This window comes from Abramis brama (genome assembly GCF_963993115.1).
Source record: "Abramis brama genome assembly, chromosome: 20".
NCBI classification, from domain to species: domain Eukaryota; kingdom Metazoa; phylum Chordata; class Actinopteri; order Cypriniformes; family Leuciscidae; genus Abramis; species Abramis brama.
In genome coordinates this window covers 8,469,280-8,483,389 of record NC_139982.1, presented here as the reverse complement: position 1 = coordinate 8,483,389, position 14,110 = coordinate 8,469,280, and the positions used below count along the sequence as shown (strand labels likewise).

The following is a 14,110-nucleotide window of genomic DNA, read 5'->3' as shown; positions in this document are numbered from 1 at the left end:
TGGCAGTGACTTGTTTTGTTGTTATAAATGTTTCTTTCTTCTTGTTTTCAGATGCCTGTTTTCTCACACTGGATCCAAACACAGCACACACTCAACTCATCCTGTCTGAGGAGAACAGAAAGGTGACCCGTGTAGAAGATCATCAGCCATATCCTGATCATCCAGAGAGATTTGAGCAGGTTCCTCATGTTATGTGTCGAGAGAGTCTGACTGGTCGCTGTTACTGGGAAGCTGAATGGAGCAGAAATAATGCAGAAATATCAGTAACATATAAAGGAATCAGCAGGAAAGCAGGAAGTGACTGTTGGTTTGGTTACAATGACAAATCTTGGAGTATGATCTGCTCTGATGACGGATTCACTGTCTGGCACAATAATAAGTTCATTGACGTCTCTACCCCTTCACCCTTGTCTAACAAAGTAGGAGTGTATCTGGACTGCTCGTCCGGCACTCTGTCCTTCTACAGTATCTCTGACACACATACACTCACACACTTGCACACATTCAACACCACATTCACTGAACCCCTATATGCTGGATTTAAGGTCTCTCCTGATTCCTCAGTGTCTCTGTGTTGGATTACACAACAGAGACACAGACTTGTAAATCCTATTCCTTAACACTGTTAGACATTTCAAGGTGTTTTTACAGTAACTTACTGGCAACACTGTTGCCAGTAAGTTACTGTAATTAAGATTTACAGCACCATTACCGTGTGTTTCAGTTTTACAGTAACTACACGGTACTGTAATTGTGTAATACTGTGCATTACTGTAAAAATCAAGCTAATCAGTACACTATTGTTATTATTTTTATTTCTACTAAATATAAATTCGATTTTATAATTTTGATATATAATTAATTTCAAGTACTACTGACATACAAATCTTGTATTGTTTTGTATTTTTGTATTGTCTTGTTTTAAATAAAAAATGTTTTTATTTAAAACATTTCATATGTATCACAAAATAAACAGTCTGCCAATGCTGGAAATTATTTGTTAAATGGTTACACATTCATGGGTGAGTTTAGGGACAACGTTTTTTGTGTTAATTTTAACTCATTCATTGTGTTAATGATTTTAACAAAGTCAGAACGTGTCACTGTGTGATGATCGCTCTCCTTCCTACAGTAGTTAACCCACCTGTGCGCTGATATTAGGACCTTCCTGGTCAGGTGGGACTGCAATGGTAGAGAGTCTTCTGCCTAATAAAATATCAAAATAATGTAAAATATATATATAAACTTGAGTTGTTAAAATGCTAGATTTGGTATGTAAGAATTAGTGAGAGTTTTACTGCACTGCTTACCAGGATACATTTAAAGGTGAACTAAGTAACTTTTTTTTACCTTAACTGAACAGCTTCGGAGTCATTGGAATGGTTATATTACTTATTTCGGGTTGAATGGTGGTCGTTTCGCACCCCCCTGGTGCCCGTGAGCGGAAAATACGCACTTGCAACTTTGAGCCGGCGGGCCGCCAGCCGCCGCGTCAGGAAGTCTCGCGTGATATCAGGTCTCGCGATGTAAACAATTGCTTTACGCCCAAAAGAAATCTGCTAAAATGCTGTCATTATTACGCTCCCTCACGCTGTCCGAACCCGAATGAAGAAGACGTTTTAAAGAATGTCCCATCTGCTTTGATGTCGTTGATCTATAGCCTCTGGTGTCTGAGAATCGCCAACGAGTTTTTACAACAGTGTTGTCAAATATCTATTCCGAAGCTGTGGGGGGAGCTCTAGAGAGAAACCTGCGAGCAAAAAGCGAGAATACAGCGAAGAAATCCCGAAGCTACTGAGTGCTGCTTTAAACTGGTGAGACTGAACATGGTCCATCTTCTGATTGGTTCATTTGCTGTGTAATAAATATAATCTTAGACATGATGCAAAGGTCACTTCTCGGTCACCTGCACCAGTGGCTCCAAAGCACTCATCACATATTGATAATCATTTTAACAAACTTATGTCAAAATATATTAAAAAAAAATTGATTTCAAGTACAGCTTAGGCCTACCTCAGGAATCTTGCTAGAAGTCACTGGCGCGAATTGGCGCTTTGTTGCAGTTGCCTTTAAACACATTTTAGCAGTAATATTTGCAGTAAATATTAAATTCCATTAAAAAAAAAAAAAAAAAAAACTATAATATGTTATAGTTTGCAAACTAATGCTATAACTAGAAAGGTGGCCGCTAGCCATAAAACTTATTAGCTAACATACAATGTTATTTTTTCATCAGTAGGCCAACATTAGCTATAACCAAAACAGAATTTCACATTAGTTAATTTAATGCTAATATAAACTAAGCGTTGCTCGTTGGCCTATTTTAACTCGACAATTCAATAATCTAACAAAGTCTGTAAAATGAAACGTTAGCGCAGTTTACCGTGGTAAAGTTGTATTTATATTTATGAGTATAACCAACTGGGGTGCCCAGGTGAAAAAGACGTAGTATTAAATGTATTAAAATAAACTTGAAATACAAATAGTATGTTTATAATACATTTGTATTACCAACATGCTTATTTGAAGTGCATTAAAAATACATTGAATTGCATTTTAATATATTTCTAAAAAGTATACTAGAAGTACATTGGTAATAAATATATGCTTAATAATACTTTAAATAAATATGCTAAACACAAGCATAATTTCAATATATTCTAAAAAGTATACTAGAAGTACATTGGAAATAAATATATGCTTAATTATACCTTAAATAAATATGCTAAACACAAGCATAATTTTAATATATTTCTAACAAATGCACTAGGAGTACATTGGTAATAAATATATGCTTAATTATACTTTTAAGAAATATGCTAAACACAAGCATACTTTTAATATATTTCTAAAAAGTGCACAATAAGTACATTGGTAATAAATATATGCTTAGTTAATTTTTTAAGAAATATGCTAAACACAATCATAACATTTGTGTGAAGTTTTAGTGTATTTAAAGAAAACATAATTATGTTGCTCTTACTTAAAGTACATTTGTGTAACTTGTGTAAGAACATAGCAAAATGATTAAGCTTTTAGTGTGTTTAAAGTACTTTAAACACTTAGGCCTAGTGCAATATATTTGTAATATTTATGATTTTACCATTTTAATATTTTAGATTTTTTGTATAATGTACCAACTTCTAATGTATTATAAACATTTGTCAACTATTATTAAGCATTGCAATAAGCACTTAAAATTAATGTCGTTCACTTGTACACTTGTTGTCCATTACATGTTTTTACTACTGAAATTCCCACAAGGAAATCAACATCATATTATTTTAAATGCATCATAGATACATTTTCCATAGATGTTTAAATGTTGTCCAAAAATATGTTGTACTTGTTTAAATTTGAAAAACATGAATAAAAACACGTGACTAATCCTGATTGGTTCCAGAGCCGTTGAACGTCTGTGATTGGTTCTTGTGATAATAATGAGCTCACACCTCACTCAGAGCTTACTGTGTGCGTTCCTTGAATGTGATTAGATTTCTAATAATTTAGATTGGAAGTCTAAATTTAAACTGGAGCGATCGTGTTTCTTTAGAGGACTTGGAGGAAACCACGCGATTCATATGGATTAGGTAATGTTTTTTGCGATTAACTTTTTCGGTAACACTTTACGGGGTAACACTTTACAATAAGGTTCCATTAGTTAACATTAGTTAATGCATTAGTTAACATGAACTAACCATGAACGACACCTCTGTTCAGCATTAGTTAATATTTGTTAACGTTAACGCACACATGTACTAATGCATCAATTCACATTAACAGCACGGTTAGTTAACATTAGTTAATGCATTAGTTAACATGAACTAACCATGAACGACACCTCTGTTCAGCATTAGTTAATATTTGTTAACGTTAACGCACACATGTACTAATGCATCAATTCACATTAACAGCACGGTTAGTTAACATTAGTTAATGCATTAGTTAACATGAACTAACCATGAACGACACCTCTGTTCAGCATTAGTTAATATTTGTTAACGTTAACGCACACATGTACTAATGCATCAATTCACATTAACAGCACGGTTAGTTAACATTAGTTAATGCATTAGTTAACATGAACTAACCATGAACGACACCTCTGTTCAGCATTAGTTAATATTTGTTCACGTTAACGCACACATGTACTAATGCATCAATTCACATTAACAGCACGGTTAGTTAACATTAGTTAATGCATTAGTTAACATGAACTAACCTTGAACGACACCTCTGTTCTGCATTAATTCATATTTGTTAACGTTAACTCACACATGTACTAATGCATCAATTCACATTAACAGTACGTTTGGTTAACATTAGTTAATGCATTAGTTAACATGAACTAACCATGAACAATGCCTGTAAATAGCTTTACTGTTTTGTAGGGGTTAAACTGTACATATTTACATTAGTTTACGCAGCAGTTGACACACACTATGTATGCACATTTCTAACTCACTGTGTTACCCTAAATGTAAAAATACTGTTGTGTACCTTATCAACACTCTTTTATATAAGGCATTGATTTGTTGGTAAACATAAATCTACAGCGGAAAAATATGTTGTTCATGTTTATACGCACTTTACTATCATTACTTGCATTCAAATAAGCATTTATTAATGGATTGAGTGAACCTTATCGTAAAGTGTACACTATTTCAACATTAACTGATGTGTTACTAACATTTGTAGACTCTTTATTAACATGACTTACCATTAATAAAGCATTTATTGATGGAATTTATGAACCTTATTGTAGTGTACACTATTTCAACATTAACTGATGTGTTACTAACATTTGTAGACTCTTTATTGACATTACTTACCATTAATAAAGCATTTATTGATGGAATTTATGAACCTTATTGTAAAGTGTACACTATTTCAACATTAACTGATGTGTTACTAACATTTGTAGACTCTTTATTAACATGACTTACCATTAATAAAGCATTTATTGATGGAATTTATGAACCTTATTGTAAAGTGTACACTATTTCAACATTAACTGATGTGTTACTAACATTTGTAGACTCTTTATTAACATGACTTACCATTATTAAAGCATTTATTAATGGAATTTATGAACCTTATTGTAAATTGATGTACTAACGTTTGTAGATTTGATACAAAGCAGTGATTATTGATTTTACTGAACCTTAAATGAGTGAAAGTCACACATCACTTGCATTTTCAAAACCTTTACTACATTACATAACAATGGTATCAATTAACAATGTATACATATTACAAATTAATAAAAAGACAACTGGAAATTCATTTCTACAACTGTAGTGTTTGAAGCAAGAAAAATCCTCTGCAGCAGAATTACAAAATGTACAAAATAAGAAATATAGAAATATATACTGTTTGTATCAATGAATGGGACTATGGAAGAGGTGTTTCAAAAGAGTAAAAATAAGGATGATCTGGGAGTGAGCCAGCATGGTCAAGTTAGGCTGGAGAAATAATGGGCTTCGGGAGTTATCAGCTTTGTGTTTTAAAGGTGATATTTTCGATGAATATCCTTCAACAGTCTTCCAAGAGGACCATTTTTGTGCCGATTTCCAAGCCAGTAAGTCCACTCTATCAGTTTTAGATGTTGTTTTAGTAGGTCCTCTGTCCTATTTCCTCTAAGACGCCATATTTTTCCTTTGTAAGTTAACCATGCTCTTTCCAGATTTTGTGTATGGCTGCCTGTTATTGGATCTACAAAACACTGATTATGCTTCACAGGAAAATGGTTATAGCCAAGATCGGTTAGTACCCCTCTGTAAGCACGCCATTCATCACTAAGTATGGAACTTCCAGGATGCACATGTCGTACAATATGTGGGATAAGATGGTTTCGGGACCTTCGATGAACGAGTTTCAGAATAGGCTTGCTATTTCTTGGTGCAACCCCCAGCATCCCAAAGACCCACTTTCTTCTACGCCAAGTCTTTGCGAACCTTCCACGTCCATACTGAAAAACAAGTATACAACTATACAATATTTAAAAATACAAAGCTTCCAAATGTATTTAATGCCTCATTTCCACTGAGCCGTACGGCACAGTACAGTTCAGTACGGTACTCAATTTTTGTAGTTTCGATTGTCAGAAGATGTGAATGATACACTAATTCTGAACCGAACCATACCGTACCACTTTTTTGAGACCCTTTCGTTGGGGTACCTAGCACAGTAGTCCAGGTACTAAAGGGTGGAGTTAGCAGAACGTTGATTTGTTGACAGATAATCGACACTTGCGCCTGCTATAAGAGGAATGATAACACAAGAGGAGCCATTTTTAATACAGTTGAAACACAATACCATTTCTTCTTGTGACAAACAGAAGGACAGCCGAGAAGCAAGAACAAGATCTGCTATACTGTATGCACTCCATTGTTATTTTCTGTGTTGTTTTCTACTTTACAAGAATTATATTGTTCGTTTCTTTCAGGCATACACCGCGCCAATCAAGTAAGGGTCGGCCCACTGTTGGCAGTGGAAATGCAAGCCGGATCAGGGTTTACCATGACGAATCGTACTGTACTATACTGTACCGCTCGGTGGAAACAAGGCATACATCATTCAAAACAATGCAATCCTTCTATACATTCTAACACTCATCAGCCTAACAATCAATCTAACACTCTCTGAACTTAACACTTAAAACTCTCGGTAACACTTTACTTGAAGGGGTGTGCATAAGACTGACATGACACCGTCATAATCATGACATGACAGATGTCATGAATATGAAGGAGGTTTTATGCATGTTTATGACAAATGTCATTAAGTGTCATTCGCTCAATTATGACATTTTTAATGCAAACATGACATTGTTTGAGATGTCTTTGTTATGGCAACTTGACATTACTAAGACAACACAACCTGTCATAAATATGTCATAAACATGACATAGCAGATTAATTATCAAACTTAAGAAACCACTTAGCTTTATGGGTTAACATTTCATTAAACTGTCAGGTGGTTGGTTTTGACATTGGCTGTCATGAGGCCATTATAACATTTTAATGTCAAATTAAATTTGTACCACTGTAGTTGAGGTCAAGAAAACATTCATGACACAGTTATAGTGGCCTCATGACAGCCAATGTCAAAACCAACCACCTGACAGTTTAATGTTATGTTAACCCATAAAGCTAAGTGGTTTCTTAAGTTTGATAGTTAATCTGCTATGTCATGTTTATGACATATTTATGACAATGTATGTTGTCTTGGTAATGTCAAGTTGTAATGACAAAGAAACTGACAGGTTATGATGTATTGGTTTATGTCAAGTTGTCATAACAAAGACATCTCAAACAATGTCATATTTGCATTAAAAATGTCATAATTGAGCGAATGACACTTAATGACAGTTGTCATAAACATGCATAAGACCTCCTTCACATTTATGACATCTGTCATGTCATGATTATGAAGGTGTCATGTAAGTCTTATGCACACCCCTTCAAGTAAAGTGTTACCAAACTCGGTATTTTTTGTTTAGCCAAATTGCAAATTTTGCCAAATGTACAAAGTACATAATGTAAAACACAATTTCACTAACATAACTAAGGTTATTAATCTAAAATAAAGATACATTTTATGGGAATATTTAAATTACCTTTCGCTTGTGACGGAAGTTGCTCTCATCAATCATAACAAACTCCCTGGGTTGTCCTATCATTTGGCCCTTCCTTCTGGCATACAACTTCATGGATTCTTTACAAATAGCTCGAACTTTTTTGGCCATGCTGCTGAGTGTACGTGAGCTTCCAGCAATGCCATCTTCAATCATGTCGATTTGTCTCAACTGAAGGCCTTGAGCAAACCTTTGTTAAAAAAAATGACAAAACTTTAGTGTTCATATTTCTGTTCAACTACTTTCAAAATTAGACTAAAACTTCAATTAAAATGTTTTAAACATACCGATATATGAACTTCATCCAGGAGAATAAATTACACTTTGACTTGGCAAAAAGTGATCCATACCTCACTGACTTGAACCTTCCCTTATGTCTGTTTCGTGTGCAGGACCTTTAAACATGTTATAAAAGATTCTAGTGAGTAAGACTCTGCGTCATATTTGTTTAAATTTTCCTAAAACCATAGCTGACATTTAAATTTGTCCAGCTATGTCTGGACAATAACATTATGAATTATTAAAAAGATAATTTAATCAAGCAAGCTCTGGTCATACAATTATTTTAAATTAATAATAATAATAATACTTACCAAACATAGTTGTCTGCTTTGTTGGGTTTATGAGTCAGCTTCATTTTATGTTGGCATAAATTGCACTTCATTTTTGCTTTAAGCAATTTTTTTTTCTGGAGCCATTTAATCAACTTCAATTTCTTCCTCTTTGTTTGACGTCCTTCAATCATTGACAGCAATTTTCGATTTAATGACGGAGCCATGTCACCTTATAAATACATAAACAATTATTTAAAAGAGTATATTTAAAATAATAATAATAATAATAATAATTAATACGTTAATATTTAGTATTCATGCAACAGATGGTATAAACATAGGCCTACTCAACACATAAAACAAATACATTGACTGAAAACAATGTAAATATTATCTGATTAACTATGGTAAGGTTTTATGCATTTTTGCATTTCATGAATAAAGATGAATATACAGTATATTATAATTCTAATATATAGAATTATTTATTCAATAAAATAGTTAAAGAATAAATATATCAGAAAAACAATTATAGTGTTGTGCTATATACATTTCATGTTAGAGCTGAAGAAAGAATTATGTAACATTTATAATTACAATTCTTAGATTTACATAATTAAAAGCTGTAATCAAATCTTACATGATGTGTCACTGGATTGTACGTGATGTTCGCCGTTGCATCTGTTAATTTGCGTGGGAGTTGAGCGGGCTTTTCGGCTTTTCATCAGGAAGTAGCGTTCCTTCCGGAAGTACAAAATCCCGAGAGATTTTTAGCAATACAATTTTAAATCAAAACAAGACAAACGTATTATTCACTTTCAAATTGTTAAATGCTGATATGTTATTATATCGAAGCCATCAGTCATTGTTATTTCAGCTTCGTTAAAAAGAAGCTTAATTTCTGCAGTTCATTTAAAGAAAAACTACCATACCCACAATCCTTCAGCACTTTGCGCCAAAAAAAAATAAAAAAAAAATAGAGCGGCCAGCGGTTATCCAGCGGAGACTGATAAACAGGTGTCGAATGCCAAAGCAAGTTTGATGATGGAGAGTGGACTGACGGATGACAATTTAAACCATCAGACCAGAGGGAGACAGAAGAAAAAACTGTCTCGGGATGAACGCACAGAAAAATCTGGTAAATGATGCACGTTTATCAACTAGCTAACTTTAGATAGCTACTAATTAAGTTTTACAAATGAAACCATCAAGGAAACGGTTTATCCAGGCTTGAATAGTAGAAATAACTGAGAAAACGAAACGATTTTTACTTACAATTTTTAACTAAGTAAACCTTAAGGGTCCCTCCAACCCCCCTCGTCCTCCCTCCTTCTGTGTGTGTAACATAATCAGGATGATTTTGTTGTTAAATAGCCTATTATTATTATTATTATTTATTTATTTATTTATTTTTTCTTTATAGATAAACCCACTGAAGCAGCGCCCACTGTGTCTATAGCTTTGGCTAAAGCCAAGGCAGAGACTGACACCTGGAAGGTGAAATGTCAGTATCTGCAGGAGAAAATAGAAGATTTAACAAAAGATCGAGATTTCCTTAGACAACAGCTGTCAGAAGGTAAAGTTTTTGTGAAAGTTTTGTGTTGTTTTAGTGTTAAAATCTCTCATTAAATACATAAAATGTGGTAAATCTGGTAAACCCATGTATTAAAGGCACAATATGTATTTTTTTTTGCTTTAAAAATATAAAAAATCACTATATCTATGTTATATATTTTTTAAAGTTGTGTATTTACATTATCCCGACAGTTCCAATAAACTTCTAAATCCAGAGAAATTAATATTTTAATTCGAAGACACGGACCGTGTCTTTATTTCCGTTATGTCGCAGTCAATGGCGTCATATCCGCGTTGTCCCTGGTTTCCGCTCGTACTGCCATGGTAACCAGAGCTATGAGCAGAGCCTTCTGATTAACCAAAGCGACAGACGCAGACAACTGTGGAGTTCGCAATGTCTATCTGCACGCTGTTGTTGTTTCGTTCAAACATTACGGACCATGGCAAGCAGACTTTGGATAAAAAAGGAGAACTAAAACGAGAATCAATATCAGCGCGGTGTTTTCGAGATGCCGAGAGCTCCCATAGACAGTATATAAACGAGAGCTCCACGTCCGAGACTTCGACCGCTTCTACATGTACTTTATTAAACAGGTGAGCACATTTACATAAAACTAATCAATTTTATATAGTTCAACAATGATAAAATGTTAGAATATGATCTGTATGTTATTCTAATGTTGATCTAGCTTACTGCTAGTCTCAAACAGACAAACTAACACATAAATTTCAACACATTCAAATGCAGTTTAGTGTGCTAAATGTAATGTTAGACCAAGTGAAACAGCGCTGCGTTACCTCACAAGTTTAATTTGTCTAATAAACTGACCTGTGAGTTGTAATTCTGCGTGTAGTTCGGTAGAATGAAATGCCCATATTCCTTTTAAACCGCGGGACTCGCGTCGCGTTTGGAGCTGATAGCTGTCTCTTAGCAATCCCGAACTGCTTCATATCATAGTCATGATAAAAACATCGATGTATTCAGTCATCCATAAACATTATTAGATCGGTTGGCTTGGCATTGACGACAAGTTCCATAATTCTTAGCAAATGTTGCGTCATCAAACTACGCCTTTGTTATTGTAAATAGGTTAGCGACCCCTAGAGGAGAAAAAATCCTATATTGTGCCTTTAAACTGAACTAAGATAGATGTAACAGGCAGTGATGTTGATATGGACTTTTTTTGTCATTTGGAGTGAAGTTAACATGTAACCTATAGTCACAAATGCATGCATACAGAATATGACTTTTAACTGTTTTTTTTTTTTTGTTTGTTTTCCCCGATTAAAGCCATCAAAATGGACAACAACATTCCTGACAGAATTAAAGATAAGCCTGCAGACATCCCCAAAAGAATGAAAATCGATTCAGAAAGTGACTCCACTGATTCTGACTCTTCTGAGTCTTCTGACTCAGAGTCATCTAGCTCAGACTCTTCAAGGGGGAAAAAGAAAAGAAAGAAGAAGGGAAAGAAAGCAAAGAAAAGAGTGAAAAAACAGAAAAAAACCAAGCAAATGAGTAAATTCTGTCAAAGGGGTAGGTTGTGCAAATTGAAATAATTTAATAAATGTTTTTTTTTTAATATATCAGGAGTGGAAAACTTGTTATCTGTGTTGTCTAGTTTACCATTAAAGGAATAGTTCACCCAAAAATGAAAATTCTGTCATCATTTACCCACCCTCAAGTTGTTTCAAACCTGTATGAATTTCTTTTTTCTGCTGAACACAAAAGAAGATATTTTGAAAAATGTCGGTTGACAAACAGTTGATGGACCCCATTGACTTCCATAGTATTTTTTTTCCTACTATGGAAGTCAATGGGGTCCATCAACTGTTTGTCAACCGACATTTTTCAAAATATCTTCTTTTGTGTTCAGCAGAAAAAAGAAATTCATACAGGTTTGAAACAACTTGAGGGCGAGTAAATGATGACAGAATTTTCATTTTTGCGTGAACTATCCCTTTAAACACATGAATGGAATGGGTTCTTAAAATGTGATCACTAGAAACATAACAATTGCCAAAATTTCTTCTTTTAAAAAAAATCTTTTTTTTTTTTTTTTTTTTTTTTTTTTTTACTGTCTTAGTTACTGATCCATGGCAGGTGGTAAAGCGGTACAAATCAGTCCTGGAGATTTTCAAAAGAGGAAGCAACATGGCAGAAGCTTTCCGGAAGTATGGTGTGGACCGGAACACAATCGTGCAGAGTGCAGCTATTGCTGAACTGGCAATTGCAGCACCAGAGAAATATGCAGAAATCCATGAAAAACAAGAAAAGGGAAAGAAATTATCAAACATAACCCAGAAATGTCAAGACGCAATCATGGCCGATGAGAACATTGCAAACATAATACAAACAATGAAAACGGATGGGAAGTTGCTTCCGATAAGAAAATAGTTCATTTTCATGTTATAAAAAGTCGCTAAAAAAAAGAACCATATACGTGTTTTCCATGTTTAATTACAATAATATATTTTGCCTTGTTTAGGCCTGAATTGATAGGGCAGCACATTTTGTTTTGTCCTTAAAAATTTAGTTTTGTATGTTTTGTTCTGGCAAAGATGTTGACCAGTTCTGATAATGTAATAAAGAGGTCTTTTCTCAACATCCTGAAAATGTTAATAATGAATGGCTTTCACACATTTAAGGTTTGATAAATTCAATATTGACTGTTTACGTACCTACAAATATTACTAACACATCAGTTAATGCTGAATAGTGTACACGATAAGGTTCATAAATTCCATTAATAAATGCTTTAATAATGGTAAGTCATGTTAATAAAGAGTCTACAAATGTTAGTAACACATCAGTTAATGTTGAAATAGTGTACACTTTACAATAAGGTTTATAAATTCCATCAATAAATGCTTTATTAATGGTAAGTAATGTCAATAAAGAGTCTACAAATGTTAGTAACACATCAGTTAATGTTGAAATAGTGTACACTTTACAATAAGGTTCATAAATTCCATCAATAAATGCTTTATTAATGGTAAGTAATGTCAATAAAGAGTCTACAAATGTTAGTAACACATCAGTTAATGTTGAAATAGTGTACACTTTACAATAAGGTTCACTCAATCCATTAATAAATGCTTATTTGAATGCAAGTAATGATAGTAAAGTGCGTATAAACATGAACAACATATTTTTCCGCTGTAGATTTATGTTTACCAACAAATCAATGCCTTATATAAAAGAGTGTTGATAAGGTACACAACAGTATTTTTACATTTAGGGTAACACAGTGAGTTAGAAATGTGCATACATAGTGTGTGTCAACTGCTGCGTAAACTAATGTAAATATGTACAGTTTAACCCCTACAAAACAGTAAAGCTATTTACAGGCATTGTTCATGGTTAGTTCATGTTAACTAATGCATTAACTAATGTTAACCAAACGTACTGTTAATGTGAATTGATGCATTAGTACATGTGTGCGTTAACGTTAACAAATATTAACTAATGCTGAACAGAGGTGTCGTTCATGGTTAGTTCATGTTAACTAATGCATTAACTAATGTTAACTAACCGTGCTGTTAATGTGAATTGATTCATTAGTACATGTGTGAATTAACGTTAACAAATATTAACTAATGCTGAACAGAGGTGTCGTTCATGGTTAGTTCATGTTAACTAATGCATTAACTAATGTTAACTAACCGTGCTGTTAATGTGAATTGATGCATTAGTACATGTGTGCGTTAACGTTAACAAATATGATCTAATGCAGAACAGAGGTGTCGTTCAAGGTTAGTTCATGTTAACTATGCATTAACTAATGTTAACTAACAGTGCTGTTAATGTGAATTGATGCATTAGTACATGTGTGCGTTAACGTTAACAAATATTAACTAATGCTGAACAGAGGTGTCGTTCATGGTTAGTTCATGTTAACTAATGTATTAACTAATGTTAACTAACCGTGCTATTAATGTGAATTGATGCATTAGTACATGTGTGCGTTAACGTTAACAAATATTAACTAATGCTGAACAGAGGTGTCGTTCATGGTTAGTTCATGTTAACTAATGCATTAACTAATGTTAACTAATGGAACCTTATTGTAAAGTGTTACCCTTTACGGTAAGGGTACATGAATTATCATGAATTCATGTATAAATTCATGCATGAAATATGCATTCATTCATGCATTAATATCTCATGAATCATCAGGAACTAACATGAGTTCAACGTTTTTCATTCATGACTTCATGGATGAACAACACCTTAATTAAAACATTAACTAAGATGAGTACATCATCATGAATTATGATTTATTACGCATGATCATGATGTTTTCTTTGTTCACACAAAAAATTGGTCTTTTTTGCAGAT

General features: G+C 33.6%; 1 protein-coding gene and 1 long non-coding RNA gene across 2 annotated transcripts in view; both read left to right on the top strand.

Annotated features, from left to right (window-relative positions):
- Positions 1-2,111, top strand: part of LOC311071482 (uncharacterized protein) — a 96,604-nt gene extending 94,493 nt beyond the window's left edge. Inside the window, exon 12 of the mRNA XM_084095877.1 lies at positions 52-2,111. Coding sequence (XP_083952003.1) covers positions 52-620 — 569 coding nt within the window. The 3' untranslated portion in view covers positions 621-2,111. The remainder of the gene's footprint in view (positions 1-51) is intronic.
- Positions 1-14,110, top strand: part of LOC311071495 — a 165,838-nt gene that overhangs the window by 121,791 nt on the left and 29,937 nt on the right. The window lies entirely within an intron of this gene.